Source organism: Epinephelus lanceolatus, chromosome 17 (genome assembly GCF_041903045.1).
Source record: "Epinephelus lanceolatus isolate andai-2023 chromosome 17, ASM4190304v1, whole genome shotgun sequence".
NCBI lineage: Eukaryota > Metazoa > Chordata > Actinopteri > Perciformes > Serranidae > Epinephelus > Epinephelus lanceolatus.
Genome location: NC_135750.1, coordinates 26437742 through 26456048, shown reverse-complemented (window position 1 = coordinate 26456048; position 18307 = coordinate 26437742). Strand labels below are relative to the sequence as shown.

At 41.2% G+C, this 18307-nt stretch overlaps 1 protein-coding gene across 3 annotated transcripts in view; it reads right to left on the bottom strand.

The window, feature by feature from the left end:
• pde10a (phosphodiesterase 10A) overlaps positions 1-18307 on the bottom strand; it is a 71548-nt gene that overhangs the window by 6640 nt on the left and 46601 nt on the right. For 2 of the 3 annotated variants that reach the window (XM_033612947.2, XM_033612951.2), the window contains exons 3-17: positions 13662-13690; positions 10499-10622; positions 8973-9022; positions 8724-8864; positions 8338-8493; positions 6262-6312; positions 5690-5748; positions 5365-5416; positions 4600-4742; positions 3972-4064; positions 2785-2971; positions 1698-1840; positions 1369-1452; positions 1125-1275; positions 863-1018 (exon numbers count right to left, since the gene is read on the bottom strand). In XM_033612947.2, coding sequence (XP_033468838.1) covers positions 863-1018; positions 1125-1275; positions 1369-1452; positions 1698-1840; positions 2785-2971; positions 3972-4064; positions 4600-4742; positions 5365-5416; positions 5690-5748; positions 6262-6312; positions 8338-8493; positions 8724-8864; positions 8973-9022; positions 10499-10622; positions 13662-13690 — 1619 coding nt within the window. The remainder of the gene's footprint in view (positions 1-862; positions 1019-1124; positions 1276-1368; positions 1453-1697; positions 1841-2784; positions 2972-3971; positions 4065-4599; positions 4743-5364; positions 5417-5689; positions 5749-6261; positions 6313-8337; positions 8494-8723; positions 8865-8972; positions 9023-10498; positions 10623-13661; positions 13691-18307) is intronic. The other variant, XM_033612952.2, reaches the window with a different exon arrangement.

Here is an 18307-nt window from a genome sequence, read left to right as displayed (position 1 = left end):
CCATATAATAGCTTACATAAAAAGCAATAAGCACAAATCAACACCAACACTATGGCCCTCTTTGCATTCTAAGCCCGTCAAACTAAATAATATGAAAATAAGATAAAGCCTAAATAAGGAAGCGGTCTATTGAGCAGCGTGACTAATCAGTGAGGATGTGTGGCAGAGGCAAAGGAGGAAAAGGATTCGGTAAAGGAAGCACCAAGCGTCACTGTAAACTCTTCCATGATAACATCCAGAGAATCAACAAGTCGGCTATTAGCTGTCTGGCTTGCTGTGGTGAAGCCTATCTTCAGTCTCATCTACAAGAAGACCCATGGGCGTGCTTTAGATCTTCCTGGTGAATGTGATCCGTGATGGCGTCACCTACACCAGGCACACTAACTGCAATGGATGTGGTGTATGCTCTGAAGAGGCAGGGATGCACTGCACACCGCTTCGGAGGATAAATAAATCCGTATCTTAGTAAAATCCTTTAATCTGATGAAGTTAATATTTGAGTTGTCTTGGCAACAAATACAGGTCACACAATATTAGGCTATTTAACACCCTATTAATACATGTATCTATTATTTGGCCTATTTCCCACCCGACATTTTGGCTGTTGACAACTCCATGTGACACTGGCAAAAAGCTGGCTAATGTAAACCCTGTATTGTATGTTGAATTATTTAGTCATTTCTGCGATTATTTTGCATTTGGTCTTCCCATAATTTACCCACCATCTGCAAGTTAGGATATGCCAATAATCTTAAATCATTAAAGGTCAAAACAGTGCATTAATTTGTGCTTTAAAAGACGACAAATGAATAAAAAATGTTGACTTTATTTGTACGCTAAGTTCTACATAGTGGAGCTCTACCTGTAGGATGGAGACAGTCTGAGAGAAGTGGTGTTGCTCCATGGTTGAGGTGGAGTACAGAGCAGCCAGCGGATGGTCAAACTTCTGTAGGTATGCGTTGCTGAACCCCCGATGGTCCAAGTCATGGCACAGGCAGGCTATCAACAGACCCTTCTTCTGTAAGACCAGAGTGGGAAGACAAGAAAACAAACTTTAAAATCACAGAGATGCTGATCTTGATTTATTTTTATCTTGGAGCTGTAAAACCCTATAAGGGGCAAACCTCTAACTCTGTGAACATCCCGGGGGTTTTCTGTAGGATGGCGTACATACAGTGTGCCACCGTTACCGCGTGCTTCCAGTTGTGGTAGGGCACACGTCGGTAGTTCTTCCGTACAGACATGGTGAACCGACATAGCTTCTCCAGCTCAAAGCTGCATACGGAGAGAAAAGGATGATTAACATTTAATCACCCCGAGCTTTGACAGAGCGGACACTGATACTGTCATGGCCCAGTGACACCTCACCTGGTCTTACCACAGGAGCTATGAACCATGTAGATAAAGACAGCAGGCCAGATCTCCTCAAAGGGACTGATGTCAAAGTGGAACCTGGAGGAGGGAGGAGGAAAAGTCTTAAATTAGCATGTACAGCACACAGAGGGACAGATGAGGGGACGTCTGAGGTCTGGGTGTGTTTAAACTGACAGGCTGTCCTCCAGAAGACACACCCCTTCCTGCACTAGAGCTTCTGGACTCTCTCATCGTCACTCGCACAAACACGTGGCTGCAGACCAACCACACTCAGGGCCACAGCAGAGATGAGGACCAAAACCTTAACCTGAAAATGCACTCACATTTCGATCTCTTTATAAATGGGTGCAGGGAGATTGAGCTGGCTAAGGGTCTTCCATTCCTCTGATGTGCAGATGCTGTGATAAGACAGTTTTTCCATCGTCACTCTGTAAATGCATTCAGAGTGCCGGATCCTGTGGTACATCTGCAGGGACACACAGAGCAGGAGTTGGTCTTTAAAATGTCGAGAGAGAAACTGAACACTCTGGCGCTTTAGATACCAGAAGAATATCTTATATCTTTGTTGAATTCTTTAAGTATCACTGCTGGAATTTCCAAAAGGGTCAGGCAGAGTTAAGCTGTCCGCAACAGTGCCGCATCATATTTTATCTGCCTCCAAAAAGTGTCTCCACATCTGGTTTGTATCCCTGTCCCCTTCCCAGACAGACAGGAATAAAGACAGTCAGGTACGGGCGCCAAGGCTCACACCTTCCACCATAAATCAGCATATATCAGCAGCCGGCCCAAGTGAGTTTCCTAGAGACACGAGGCATAAATTACAGCTAAACATAAATCCTGTCAGTGGACGGATGCAGACTGCTTGTCTTAAAATATTAACACGCCTCATCAATTTTAAAACCAACTTTGTGACGCTGCTCCTGCGTAAGTTTGTCGCACGAGCTGATGGTGAGTCAGGCCCCACAGAGAGGGGAGGCTCTGACAGACAGACCACACAACACAGGCTTCCACTGTTGATTCATGAAATGTCTGCGTGCTCCACGTAAAGGATAATCTTCACCGCCAGAAAAATACGCTTTTATTCATATTTTGGAGCACTATCTGGCACTATCTTTGTCAACCTTGGAGAAGGAATTACTTTTCACACAAATAGGGAAACCCTAGTAACAGCTGAAACACGTCTCTCAGCTACAGTATGAATTTAGGGAAGTGATGAGGCAACTATGTCAAAGGTGCAGCTTTCTGAAAATAAGAATCAAGTATTCATGTCCATGAAGTATTCTAAAATCTACCTACACTGCAAAAGATAAAGAGCAGACTTGTGCAAACAGATATAAAGAGAATGGACTGTGTTTTTGTTTTTGGAAAGAATCAGTTAAAGACATTTTAAGACTAGTATAGTTTACTCACATTTGCACAGTGTAAGGCCAGAGCACAAAAGACAGCAAACATCTTAAAGTTGTTCTCATCTGTTTTAGTGAAGGCACTTCCGCTTAGCTTGTTCACCATCTGCACCACACCTATAACGGTCCCCCTGCTCACGATGGGCATGCACAGGATGTTCCGCGTGGTGTAGCCGGTTTTGAGGTCCACCTCTCTGTTGGGGAAGACATACAAATAATGTGAGCCAACAATCTGACATTCCTCATGTAAGCAAGGTTAGAATGTGAACTATGAAGTAGAAACACAGCATGTTTACAGGGACCGTTCACCCCAAAGTCAAAAATTAATTTTTTTTGTCATATATGTAGTGCTATTTATTAATTTGGATTGTTTTGGTTGGGGCTGCAGAGTGTTGGAGCTATCTGCCGAAGAGATGTCTGCCTTCTCTGGAATATAATGGAACCAAATCGCACTCGGCTTGTGGTGCTCCAAGCTCATGAAGGATGGATTTTCTTTCTCCCAAACCACACCCACCAACCGTATCACCACGCAAAAGGAAGCATGCATTTACTGCTAGCTCACCTAGCAGCACCACTGAGCTCGCTAACAGTACAGCCCAAGAGGTCATTAATGTCTACATCCTGCGCTGTCATGAGTACAAGCCTCTTGTTTATGAGAAGATGCATGCTTCCATCTGCGCAGTGATACAGTTGACAGGTGTAGTTCAGTAGAGAGAAAATAGTTCCTGCATGAAACTGCTCACAACAAGGTCTGTGGATTATCTTGAGTAACTGGGTCATGATTACTGCAAAGAGACATAGCTGTTGAGTTTTTCAAATGTATTTTTTTGGCACTCTGAGCACCAAAAGCTACAAGAGAGCCATCTAGCTCCATTATATTCAAGAGAAAGAAAACATCTCCAACACTGAAACTCACACCATAAGAGTCTAGATTAATACATAGCACTACAATGAGTGAAAAGATATGAATTTGGGATTTTGGGGGAACTATCCCTTTAATTCCTGGTGTAAAAGTGTGGGAGTAGTGTTTTTATCCATAATACAGGAGTATAACCAAAGTCAAGTGAAGAAGAATTGTCCATGATAAACCAAAGCACAACTTTAAGACACTTCATTAGATAAACGATAGTCACAGATAAGATAAGCAAGAAAAATAAGTAAAAATGTCTTATCGCAGAGTCTGTTGGAGTTTACCGGTTGAACCGGGGGTCTGCATAGGCATCTGGGATATTTAAGACTTCCCCTGTCTGTGCCACTTGGCCAGCTATTCCCTTGTCTATAGAAAACCTTCAGGGAAAGAGAACAAGAGACAAGAGGACAAGAGTTAGATTTGTGGACTGCCCATCTAGGCTTCTCAGGCTGTCTGTGCTGGGTGGATGTGAGAAAATCAATGGTAGGTCAATACTATGAAAATCCATGTGAAAATCTGATTTTAAAAATCCAATTTACTGCACAATTAGTGTGCAGATTAACTATTTTTACTCAGAGGGTGAACACGATGATGTTGTGTTGTAATGGTACAAAATCAGCCTTGTTTTTCTATTGACTTTCTATTATTGGAAGCTCTTCTCCGAGCTGTCTTGTCACAAGAGGACCTTGTTTACTGTATACAATGGTGAGCAATGTCTTCCAGGGGCAGGAGACACACTTTTAAATGTATGGAGACAGAAAAAAAAGTGTTTTACTCCTTCAAAATAAACTTCTCATGAGGAAATGTGTTTTAACTGAAACTATGAGACTTATGTAAGAGCACAGACACCACCAAAATCAAATAAGTACACTGTTTAGCACACTGTAAGAGAAAAGGTTAAATCTCACACACCTAATTTCTTTGGTTTTCCTAAAGACAGGTTTGCCTTCTTTCTCTTCCCCAATATCGAACAGGTCAGAGTACAGTTCTTTGTTGTTGTGATCTACCTGGAAGAGTGCGCACCTGTCCGCATTCACTAGGTTTTTTGCATATATCTGCAAAACAACACCAGAGACAGAACCTTATTAGCAACACTGAGCATTTGACAGAACTGAAGAAACATATGTAAAATTACATCTAGCAACTTCATGAATTAAATCAGAAACATCACTGCAGTTTAAAGTGTTTCTTTTAGATGGAACAGTTAAATGTAGAGAATTAAAACACACACAGTATAACTACAGGTCATTCCAGTTCATTTCAGTTTTGAACCAGATGACTTGAATGACCTGAGATGACACAACAGTCACAATGCAACAGAATACAAACAAACAGAGAGGTGGGTTTTAGTAGAAACACAGGAAAATCATGTTTTACTCTCAGATTACATTTTGCTTTAAATTACTGCAAGCAGAAAAACTTGCCTAGTATGTCTATGCATTGTTAATATCAATTTCAAACTATTCTTCTTATTATAAACAGTATCATTACAATTAATGCCAACAAATATCAGGAAATATCAGCAGTGCCCCTCAGGTATCAAGAAAGCCTGTGTGTGTATCTGTATCACAGCAGCATTACTACTCTGTTTAACACACATAACCTAACACACACTCCCAGGATGTGTAGCCTTGAAGACAATGTGAATGAACACATACTTGCAGAAATCACACTCACCATAATATGTTCAAGTAGAGAATCTATTGCCACAATGTTATCAAAGTATGTTCTGTGCGAAAAGAAGAAATGACGCATTGAGATGTTGACAAATGGGAAGCTCTGATGACGTTCACATTCAAGACATGAAAGCTAAAGTTGCCTAAAATGTTTCTTTCTATCGTGTGAGCAAAAGGTTTTTAATGTTTGACCTGACATGAGAAAAGACGCTAAGTCACTCTAGAGCCCATATCTTAATTTTTATAAACTTAGACTAAAATGAGAACATGATGCAAATATACTTTTCATCAGCATTTATTTAGTGTAACGTAGCAGCAGCTCTTACTTTGACACATCTAGTAGGAAGTCATTGAGCTCAGTCTGTTTGGCGAGGCCTCTGCACACCTACAAACAAAGGAAAATAGGTCATGACCCGACACCCAGACGTATCACACATTTCTCACAGAACACACACAGCATCCTGCGTGTACTGTCAACAAACACAGCTTGGCTACGGGCCACCTTCGTGAGCTGCAGTAACAACAGAGTGTTTTTGCAGCGAGCAGCCAACCCAGGAGCGCAGTGTGCTGCAGTGCTGTACCGCTCACTGTGGCTCAGAGGTCCACTGTGGCCAGTGCTGCAGTGGGACGCTGCTTCTCTGAGGTGTTATGCTATCTGTTCGTATAAAAACAGCACTGGGCCGTAATGACGTCCTCGGGGAGCTGTTTGTTGAATCTATGGCTTAGTTGATTGGACTGGGCCCAGTGACAACCCAGTTCCTGTACACAGTGGATTTCCCCATTAAAAACACCGGCGCAGAACCAGAACAAACAAAGCCATCGAAGATCATTATAAGTGAGACGGTTAGGTTTCACCTTGTTCCCAGAAGTCTTTAGTGTTACAGTAGAGTTTGCTCACCTGTACTTGATGAATGGCAACTGATGCCCACGCTAAATTAGCTGTTGCAACCTGGAAAAGAAAGTGAAGATTAGCTCCAAAGAAAAAACAGCACGATTAACACGAGTTATCACACATTTTCAAGTCCTTATCACATTTCCTCTTTTGAATATTTCAACATAATTATCTATCCTGCACATCAGGTAGTCTGATTATCACAGGAACCACTTAGTCCAGATTCAGAGCCACTCACACCTGTATTAAAGCTGCACTAACATAGATTTTTTATATGGCAAAGGGTCAAATGACCATGTGTAACGTGAAGGTGGTTGCTCTAAGTGACGAACCCACAGAGAATTATTACATGACTCTGCAGTTCCCCTCAGCTCTGCAGAGTTTTAGTGTCTACCAGCTCATTTTTTGTATTTACAGCCTGCAACTTTACTGTTTTGGTTCACTCTCACCACTCTTATCAACTTCCTTTCCAGCAGCTGTTTGCAGTGAAAAAGCTTTAATAAACACACTGTGTGCTACCTGCCCAGTACCAAACATAGACAAAAGGTGTTCTCGGAGCAGAGGAACTTTTTCAGAGGTCTAAGAACCCCTCCTTCGATGTGTCCACACCGCAAGAAAGTAGGAACGATCGTAGTACTTAGAATGCCGTTTCAAGGAACTTTCTTTAGCTTCTTTTTCAGAGATGGCACAAGTGTACTGTAATTTGTCCAGTTGCCAATGCCACATCGGCATCCCCCATTTTTAAAAACCTGTTAGCCCTGTAAACAACAGACAACACAAACAAAAGCTCGTAACGAAAAAATAGAAGAAAACATAAATGGACCAACAGGTCCAGGCTTTCCTGAGCGTATATGTAACGGTGAAAATACAATGTGATTTTGACTCGTAAAAGTGAAAGGGATGTTGCTGTACCAACCACTGGCTAGCTTACAGTGTCACTTCAGCGTTCCTACAGGCGGTATGAATGCAAACAGAAAAAAGCCATTGAAGGTATGTAGTTCTCGGGGGAGCTCCCCTTTGGGCAGAATTCTTCAGCCCGAAAACACCTCAAGTTAGCAACCAGCTATGAACACAGTGGAACAATCTGAAGAGCCACATAATCCCCTCGGGAGTTAGTGTAAACCAATGGTTCCCAACTGATGGGTCGTGGTCCAAAAGTGGGTCGTGGGTCCATTCTGAAAGGACCCTAAATGACTCGCAAACATGTTTAGTTTGTAAAAAAACACCCTATATTTTTAAGTGTAGTGAATTTCTAGCACAGAGCTTTTATTTTGAAGTGCTGTTTCCTGCTGTAGAGTGAGCGACTAACAGACAGCTACCTGACAGAGACAGCTAACTAGCTCGACAACATGGCCAAACGCAAGTATGACGCTGAGTGTATTAAACTGTGTGGACCTTGAACTAATAACTAAGGAGAAATCTGGACCCTGTGGCTGGACCAGTTGAGAACCACTGGTGTAGACCAAACCAGAGCTAAAAGCAAAGTGAATACTGAATGATTAGACTCGTAAAATGACCATAAACATAAATTCAAGTACTTAATACTAATATCCGTCTGTGTCTGCTGACATGAGTCATATCCCCTTAAAAGTGTCAGTATATAAACTGTATGTCAGTGTTGTGTTTACAGCTTGTGCTGCCCCCAAGTGACCAAAAAATCCACTGATGCAGGTTTGAATAAAATTAAATAAAATGTAGCAGATAACTCTCAAGTCGGTAATACCTGCTTGCTAATATTAACCAAATTTACAGCAATGCCTTGAGATTTAACCAAAAATGCTTGATGGTTAATAACAAGTACAATATTAGGGAATAGTTGCTTGAGCAACCTGTATGTTAAGTAATTTTCTAGCTCATTGTGCTGCCATTTCTTTCACTGAATCCATTAGCAACTAGTAGAAAGTGCTTGGAGACAAAAATATAGCATTATGAAGTATTTTCCACATTCAACTGAACCCCACAAATTTCAACAGAGATCTTGAACAGATCCAGATTAAGGTGAATACCAGGCTAACTGTAGTTCTGTGAGCTGTGTTGCTCCAGCCTCCCACTCTTGGTGTGTTTTGTCTGGGTCAGACTGACCTCCTGGTGGCTGAGGTTGAAGGGCTCCTTGCCCCACTGCCGATGCAGCTCCAGGATGGCAATGAGGTCCCCGATGGCAGTGACGATGGGGAGGCACAGGACAGAGTGAACATGGATCCCTGAGTCCTGCCCTGTGCCGTCGGGGAAGCGCTCGTCCTGCAACACACAGATTCGTGAAGGTCAATATCACCTAGAGTTTTCAGGAGTTTAACAAAGGAGGTCAGTGTAGCTGGTACATCAACTGATGTAGATGATGAAGAAGATTCAAATTGAAATTCAGATGAGCAAGGATCAGTTAAAGAAACACATATAGAGAATATCTGTGATCAAACATCACAGCTATGCAGTGAAATGTTCCTATGATAGGTACATCAGTACAGCCTCACCCCCATGATGTCCTCTACTAGCAGTGTTTTGTGAGTCTTGGCAACATGAGCGGCAATGGTTGTCCCAAATGCGATGGGGCCGGAGGGGATGAGGCTTGGAGGGCCATCCTTGGCCCCCGTTGGAGTGAACAAACATAAACTCTACAGAGAAGCATAGACAAGAACATGGAGGGAAACAGACATGTTAAATACATGCACACAGTTTCATTCATGTATAAAAAGTATTCAGCAAACGTCCTCTGCACTTACATTGTTGCATTCTCCCAAAAAGTAAAGTGCAAATCCATCAGCTTTTGTTGCTGCAGAATAAAGAGACACACAGGTCACATGTGTGCGGTGCATGTGCTTTAAATATAGCCAGACAGTCAGTGACATTAGCTGTCAGCGTATGTTACATTCTCTCATACAGATATGTCGAACAATAAATGTCAGGTATACCTGAGAGGAAAAGTGTAATAAGATAAAAGTCCGGTTACAATCTAATAACAATCTATTAACAATGTCCCACATAACGACAAGGGCGCTCTGACCGAGGGCTTTGACTGCCATCCAGTTCATCTCGTTCCCAGTCCTCCTTTCCAGTCCCATTTCACACTGATATATATAGGTCATGTTATCATACAATGTGACAACAGGGAGGCTGGTGGAGCATCAGTGAATACACAGATGATCAAGACGTTAATGAGAAGTGTGGTTTGGGTGAAATGATCTTTTGGTTCGACTCTTTAACAACATATAATGTATTTGTAAAATGAAAAACATATCAGACGTTGTAAGAGTTAGAAAGATAAGTCCTGGATATTCTAAAGTCTGAACTAAAACTGTATCATATGAACAATCAACCAACCTATTTTATAAAGAATGTACTTATTGTAGAATATTACACAGACTGTTTGATCGTATGATTGTATTTTCTAGTTTTTTAGACCCTTTAATCATCAATTTCACTTTGGTTTGCCAAGCTAAATGAGGAGAAGAACTGGAACTAATGAACCTTCAAATGGGGTTGTGTTTACTGTGTTCACAAGAGGAGTCCATGTAAATGTCCCCTCTTTGGATATTCACAACCTCGTAAGTGTAAATTTTCTAAAGGCGCAGAGTTCAGGACTTGTGATGTGTTTGCTAATGTGTTTGAGAAATGGTGGAGACCATGGAAGTTCATGTTTTCCAGGATGGTAAGTTTATATTTTTATTTTAGTCATATATTGTTTTTCTTGGTGATATTATAATACATCTGAGGACAATGTTGATATTTCCAATGGCCTTATCTTTTTCCTCTGTTATTACGCCTTTGCATTCCCTGCACTACATGACCCGCTCGCTAGCTTGCTAAATTGTTAGCCTCGGTAGCTTCTAGACGCCAGCACTAGTGTCCATGTTGCAGATACCTAGCAGCGGTTTTCTCACAAATTAACCACTTGAACACTAAGCATGTCATGTACACAACTTCCCACGTCACGAGCTCAAGACTTCCACTTGAAGGCATCATTTTCCTTTAAGAATACTACTTATTTTATTTATTATCTATGTTGACTGAAGCAGAATATGGGTGGGGTTTATCAAAGTGGGCCCTTTAAGCTGGTGTCAGAAAAGTACGCTTTGACTTTACATTGACACAACTCTTCTTGGGTTATTTACCGCAGCAAATCTTGCTCCTCCTCCAAAAAAAATTTCCGCAAATTGTATTTAAAGTGCTCGATCACAGTCTTACAGGGAAATGTTTGACATCACCAGTGTGACGTGACCTGAAGCTGAGAGGATCAATCTACTGTTACCTGTCTTGATGATGTTGCACAACTCATAGAGCAGGAGTTTGTTGTCTCCTCCAGTGTCCAGGCGCTGCTCCATGTAGCTGTTGAGTTCGTACACCACACCCTGCATATTTGTGTCCTGGTACTGCTGGACACAAGACACACAGAAATTGCAACTCCACAGTTTCCGCATAAACACTGAGGTTGAATTTCAAAATTCAGCAAGAGCTACGACAAAGAAAAATGTGACAACAACCTGCAATCTCCACTGCACCCAGTCTAACGTTACTGCAGCAGCTAGCTGCTAGCTCAGATGGGAAGATTTTTTTTTTATTTTTTGAATGAAAGAGGATTATCTGCCTGCCATTCACAAAGACAGAGCCATTCATCACAACATTACCCTCCACCCCACCCTTACACTCCCCTATACTGCTGCATTCTAGCCCAGGGATCCCCCCACAGTCCCGAGAGGAGGCCACCGGAGCCCCACAGCTCTGATTAGAGCCCTGGCAAACTCTGCTGCTCAGCCTCAGCTTAAAAGTGTGGTTATGTAAGAGGCAGACCTCCTGCCTTGTACGGGGCCAGAGAGCCGTCTATTTCTGCGCCTGCAGAGAGAGTGAGGACAGGACAGCAGGGAGAGTGGCGCACTAGAAAGCCTCCCCCACGGGAAGCCTTCTATCCTCCCACATCCTGTTTGCACAGACGTATGGATGACGCACCGAGAGGTCGAGTGGCCCTCATTTTTCTTTTCTCTGTGTGTGAAGTCCCTTCTACCCAGCTCCGAGGCCCCGCTGTGGGTGCTGACACTCGGTCACCTCGGGGCACAATGGTGTCAGGAAGACAAAGGTGTGAACATACGTATTTGTGACCACAGGGGATCTACTCTTTCCCATAACTTCCTGCCAACTGTCTCACACATGACGATTGTGCAATGCAGTGAAACATTCATGTTGTTTCTTATTATTCTTATTAATTATCTATTTGATGCTAACCTAAACACTCACAGAGCCTGGACAACTCCAGTGGTAACATCGCAAGCATCACTACTGTGCTGCATCTCACCGAAGAATGCACAGGTACTAAACTATTGCATGCTTTTTATATAAACTACACCTGCCAACTGTATCGCTGCACAGAAGGAAACATACATCTACTGCTAGCTCACCTAGCACCACTGAGCTGGCTAACATTACAGCTCAGCTGAGTAGAACGCCATTAATGACTACATCTTGCGCTGTCCTGAGCATGAGCCTCTCATCCATAAGTAGATACACGCTTTCCTCTGTGCAGTGATGTAGTTCAGTGGGAAGAAAATAGTTCCTACAAATAACTGCTCACAACAAGGTCTGTGGATTATCTTGAGTAACCAGGTCATAAAGAGCACTGCAAGTGAGAGACAAACTATGAATTTTTGATTTTGGGGTGAACTGTCCCTTTAAGTACACCAAGACATTTTTGGACAGTATTGAGTTCTGTGAGTTCTAAATTAGTTCAGCAGAAATGTCCATTCCTGAGTAAGAACTCAATTAGTCACTAAGGTCAGCTTTAGGAAGTCGGTGGCAAGGTAATAAAGTACTAATATATATCAACAGTAGGGTTGGGAATCTCTCTGTGATAGACGATTCGATACGTATCTAGATACACGGGTTACGATACGATTCAAAAACAATATATTTTTAATACAGAACGATTCGATACAATGTAGGAACGATACGATTCGATACGATTCTGTGGTTAACATTTGTTGATGTAGACATTAATCATACATTATAAAATAAAGAAGCCCATTCTATAAAAGTGACATTCTTACAGTATTTTCAGATTTGTAAAAGACCACATCCCCAAGCATTGTTGCTGTATGGCACTGGCAAAAATAAAATAAAAAGACAGATAACAACAAAATCACATGTCAAATGTATTTATTTTTAGACATGGACCAAAAAAAGACTTGCTGAATGAACATCATTTTGTTGGATGGGATCAATATAAAAAAAGAGAAGAAGTTTTAAACTTTAAGTGAAGTGAACTTTAAGTAAAATTGAAGTGTTTTAAACCTACTTGTTGTGTTGTTTTTATTGTATTGTCTGTGTTTTTGTATGTATCTTATATGGGCTTGAGTCTGGAATAAAGTTTATCATAACGCTGTACAATATAAACATAAAGCAGAATAAAATAATAACATGCAATGTAGGGGCAGAATCTGACATCTCCTGTTATTAGTTGATATCATGGACTGTGATGACTAGCAGCTTATCACTGACAGCATGTCAGACTATTTCTCTGTGTTTGCTACACTCTGTTTGTCATTTATAAAAAGATAAATCACTTTTCTATAATACATCAATGATATTTCAATGGAATAAATTACTTATTGACTTATTCATACTTCAAAAACAGCATCAATAAGTAATTAACATAAGGGGGGATCAAAATAAAATAAGTAAATAAAATCAAAATCAACCAGCCACCCTCCTCCCCTGACAAGTAAAGAACAGTCCCTAAAGTGCGGTGAGGTTTGTGGAAATGTGAACTGCTCGTTTCTCCTCTGACACGTCACATACCTGAGTGCTGCCAGGGCTTGGCTGGTATTTTTGGGCAGTCATGACACCGACGAAGACTTCTTGGACCTGGAGCCGGGCTTGTCAGTCGCCGGTAAGCCGTTATCATGCACCGCCGTATTTGACAGAAATACGTATTTCTGTCTGTGTCTGTGACCCCGCGTTCAACCCACAACCGGCAGGATTCGCCTTTAGTTTCTGCTGCGGCTTGGCTGCTCCCTGGTTTATCCAACCAGCATTAGCTTCTGTTCCTCAGCTCCACCGGTCAAGCTGGCACTGATGTTTACATCCATTATTGTTGTCAGTAATGCCTGCTACAGAGCATGCCGCCGGGCCGGCTCTCGCGTTGTTTTCGAGATGCAAACTGTTAAAGCCAGTCAACCGATTGCTAGTCTCGCGATACCCGAATCCATGACTCTACAATCGATTCATCTAAGGATTCATGGCTGATTCGTATCGATTGAGGAGGCTGCTACCGACGTAGCTGTATCTCTCGCTTGTCAAACCGGATATCCGGTCGTATCGGTTAATCGTTCCCAACCCTAATCAACAGTGTGTTAATTTATAAAGAGAAGCTCCATGCGCCCTGTCACATAAATATGTAGACATAAAATCAAGCAAAAACCTACCCTGCTGACTTCTTTAGCTGATGTGTCATCTGTGAAGAGAAAAATTTAACACAGTGTTAAAATACATCAGGTGGATGCAACCAAGAAGGATCAGAACCAGCCATATCATTGTAGCTGGCTAGTTGACTGATTCTGCAAGGCTTAACTACACTCAAAACAAGTAGATGGCATAAGACAAAGTAAAACATTCTTTCTTTCACAAATGAAAAATGTGGGAATTTTGCCACTAGCGTACTTGGTCTGATATATCCACTAGCTAATGTTAACTTTACTGACAACTCCCTGCTGTTACACTATGTTCTGACATCTATATTTACTTATTACTTTTGGCCACAGTGGCTTTTGTTTGGCAAAATACATTCTGTAGTTGGGCTACAGTTCATCCCAAAATCAAAAATACATATTTTGTAGTTGGTGGGTAAGCTCTGTATAGAGACACTGCTGTTGAGTTTTTTTAAATTGTAATTTTTTAGGTGCTTAAATCATCACAAGCCAAGTGCCATCTAGTTCCATTATATTCAAGAGAAGTTAGAAATCTCTACGGCCGATATCTCCAACACTCGGCAACTCACACCTAAAGAAATTAGATTGATAAATAGCACTGGTGATAAGAGGAAAAAATAAGTATTTTTGATTTGGGGATGAACTGTCCCTTTAATATTGATTAGAGAGCATGGTTTGATATAATTGTTGTTTGTTAATAAGCTGCTGTTTGCAATTAGAGAAGGATGTGCGTTGATGCGACTGTCCGTGAGAACTCTTTCCTTTCCTACAGCCCCTGGCAATGTGCCACTGAGCAAAATACTTCATTAAATGGTTAAATGTTAAATGCCAAGTGTGTGTGACTATGCAAGTATAAAAGACAAAAAAACGAACAATCAACTTTGTCTGCATAAAAAGGCTGTGAAGCAACACAGAAATCTGGCCAGCTGTTGGGTGGACACTCTGCAGTGGACTGATGGATTATAAAGGCACAACATGACAAGCAGCAAGTAAACAAAACCATATGTTGTCCATACGACAATAATCAGGTGGATGGTAAATGAGCAAATGCCAAAAAACATGCAGTGTCTTCAGCATTAATATAAATTATGGATTAATATTTCATCCACTTTTGATGCAGGGAGACATTTGCCTAAATTATGTTCCTTTTAAAACAGAATTAAGAGACGTATTAATCTAAGTTGACAGGTGCAAAATTTTGTGGCTTCGAGTGCAAATTCCTGGTGTGATTTCAGGCTGTTGGAGAGACGGTAGACATATGACTATTGTCTTTGGACGTAGACACTGAAGTATGTGATAATAATGAAAGCTGCGGCCAATCACAACAGTTTCTGGACTTATAGTCTGGGAGTGGGTCTGGGAGTGCTACTTGGGATGAAAATAAAGCCATTCACACAGCTACAAGCGGTTCTTCATCACACACGGGGTCAACAGCACACGAGAACAGTAACTGCTTAGATCTCTTTGGTAACGTTTCATGTGATCAAACCATGCAAAAAGCTGGGCAAACTTTTAGAAACATTCACTGAAGTGCTGACTCGAGCTGGTCCTCCTTTGAAACGAACCCCTTTGTACATGCGAAGATAGAAATTACAGCCAGCTACATTGTTTGTTGTTTTAAACATTCCTCCACTATGCTATGAGTTTCCTAACTTAGCCATGAGAGCTATTTTAGAGTGAACCCCTGGCCGGGCATGACGTCAATCAGAGGACAGAGAGCTCCACATGAAAAAGACTTCAAACCCCTTTGAAAAAAGGGAGAAATACAGACAGAATTTCTTTTTTTATAATGACGTGTTGAGGCCAAAAATAGTCGGACATGAAACCCTTTTAAGAACAAATTTGTACAAATACAGCCTAACCTGTTAGAGAGAAGTCCAAATTTAATATATACTACTAGAGAGCAGCCTTACACCACTCATTTTAACACTATGATGCAGTCATTAAATACTTATTAGAAAATATTGATAAAAAATGAGTAAAAGCAACCTCATCATAACTTAATTCAACACATGAACTGAATGTAACAGGAGATGGGAGTACAACAGCTGCGTTTCATTTACTTAAATTTTATGGCAATTTTTATTTGCTTATCTTTGATGTATCAATTTGATATTTATGCAGTGTGATGTAATATAGGTAATGTTTGTACAGTATATATAACATTGTAAGTGAAACAGAGGGTTGTTTAAATACACCTGGTTTGGATATAAAGATGAAAAAGACTTTGCAAAAACCTACAGGAAAATTTACTGCTCACTTCTTAGATTTTTCACCAGATTATTTAATTTATAGTTAACAGTATGTCCAATAAATTGGTGTCTGTGTTGTTTGACAGCAGCATGTTCTTTCAATTAGTGGACAACCTGTTCTACCTCCTGATCCTCCACCTGTTGTTGGAGGCTGCCATCGTGCAGTTGCTGATTTTCACCAACACATTACTGCCAGTCACCATCATTGTAAGGTGTTGCAGTGCTAATGAGTCCAGCAACACTGATACATCATACCACATTAGTAAAATATTATGCTGATGACATAATCATATAATGCTCTCTGAGAAGAGTCTGATGTAATGCATAAGAGTAGAACACAATCCACTGCATTTAACATCAGTTTCTTTGTTTTACACTGGACAAATATCATTACTATTTCATTCATATCACTACGTCCTATGTAAGAATCTTCCCATTCCCAGAGGTATTCCCTCTGCTGGGGCGTGTGGGTTCCCCCCCAGTACTCAAAGTCCTGGAGGAACGATTCAGCAGCCTCTGTTTGTGGTGTTGCAGGTCCAATTACAGTCTGGCAAACCACCTCTGCTGGCATCTCCTCTGCGGCAGTCCCAGTGGAACCAAAGGGTGAGCACTGAGCTCTGTGTCCACACAATGAAAATGTCTTAGGAGCCAAAAAGTAACAGGAAGCGGATGCACTTGCAGGCTGTATGCCCTGCAAGGTGACATGCAGAATGTACCTGTTTCTGATAACCACAGAGATGCAAAAGCAAGTGTACTTTAAATCTGGTGTGCTGAGCCAGTGGACCAGCTCTGGCAGTTTCTTTAAAGTAAGCATGCCAAGCCGGGCACACATTCAGCAGGTGCACATTCAGCATGGCTATCATATTCTTGGTTTTCATAGAAACCAAAAAAAAAATGTCTTGAATATACTGTGCTGTATGTTAGGCTATGCTCTTGTTTCTTGCTGAAGAAAAGTGGGGGAGAAAATGTGTGGACTGTTCCGTTTCAGACATCCAGCACCTTTAACATAAAACAGACTCCAAATATATAATAAAACCGACAATTTGCCTGTCCAGTTTTGCAACAATAACATCTTTGTTTCATCAGGTGTGTGTCTGGGGATTTACCCTAATGATACAGCTTCCCCCTGGGCCGAGAGGAAAGGAACATGTACAGGTGTGTGTATACGTCTGTGTGTTTTATCACCATACGATGTGGTCAGCCATCAGCGCAGGGACAGAGACCAGAAGCCTGCTCGAATGCCATCCCATATTTTCAGGGACCTGCTGCTGCTTTTAGTAAACACAGGGGGAAGAGGGCTGACATGTTCTTAGAAAATATACTACCAGCTCACTAAGCAGGGAACACTAAACAAAACTGTCTAGCAACTCCTGAAAGCGGCAGAGGCTGAACAGACCTCCTGTGGTAACATCATTGTTCCATTCAAACTTTTCCCGAAGCACTGGGATGTCCAGGCGACATGTATCAGTGGCGCTACTCTACCTTGTAAACTAATGCTTTGTGAGTACAGCTACTTTGAAGGTTTTGTTTATAAGGTCAACTCGTACTGTACCGTATGTCCCGATTCTGTTTATTGCCTACAGTCCTGCATAAAATCTTAGGAATAACAACTTTAACAGATTGTGGCTGTATGGTTATTGTTGTTAATCATAAATCATGATTTAATGTTTGTTATGTTTAGAATTTCACAGAGAGTCCTGTTGTGGCACATCAGCTCTTCTCAAATAATTTGCACATATTGATTTCATGTTATATAATGAAAGCTTGTGCGTCAGTGTGGGACATTTGTGCCGCAGACAAAAAACAAACAAAACAAACCCACCCCCATTAGCTGATGCAGATTTCTGTCAGGGTGCAGCCAATAAAATCATCAGATACACATCAGAGTCTGCAACCAAGGGTCATGCAGACACAGTTTATATCCAGGATAATCCAGGACAAAAAGTGCAGATTCAAACTGTCACAAAGAAAATTACTGTCTGAGAAGAATTTCAGTATATTTTGAGTATATTTTTATACTATGTCATCTTTTAGTAAATTGCTTGACCAGCCATCAGTCTGACATGTTTTTACTGCAAATCATTTTGTACATCAAAATAAAATATTCCAACTTAAAAAAAAGCATACACAGACTGTACTGTAGGTCTATTGTATTTCTTAAAATTCATCTTGGGCCATAGTGTACTTATAATTTAATCCAAAGATTAGATGAAAACATCCACTGCTGCGGCCGAAATGTTACTCACACTTGATTACACTGCTTCCTGAGGTGTCTGCTACATTGCGGGGGGTGATGCAAGAAAGAAAATTAGATCTACTGCTGTTAGTTTAATAAATGATTGATAATTTGATAAAAGTTATTTAATAAATCAATTGCATAAATACCGCCCA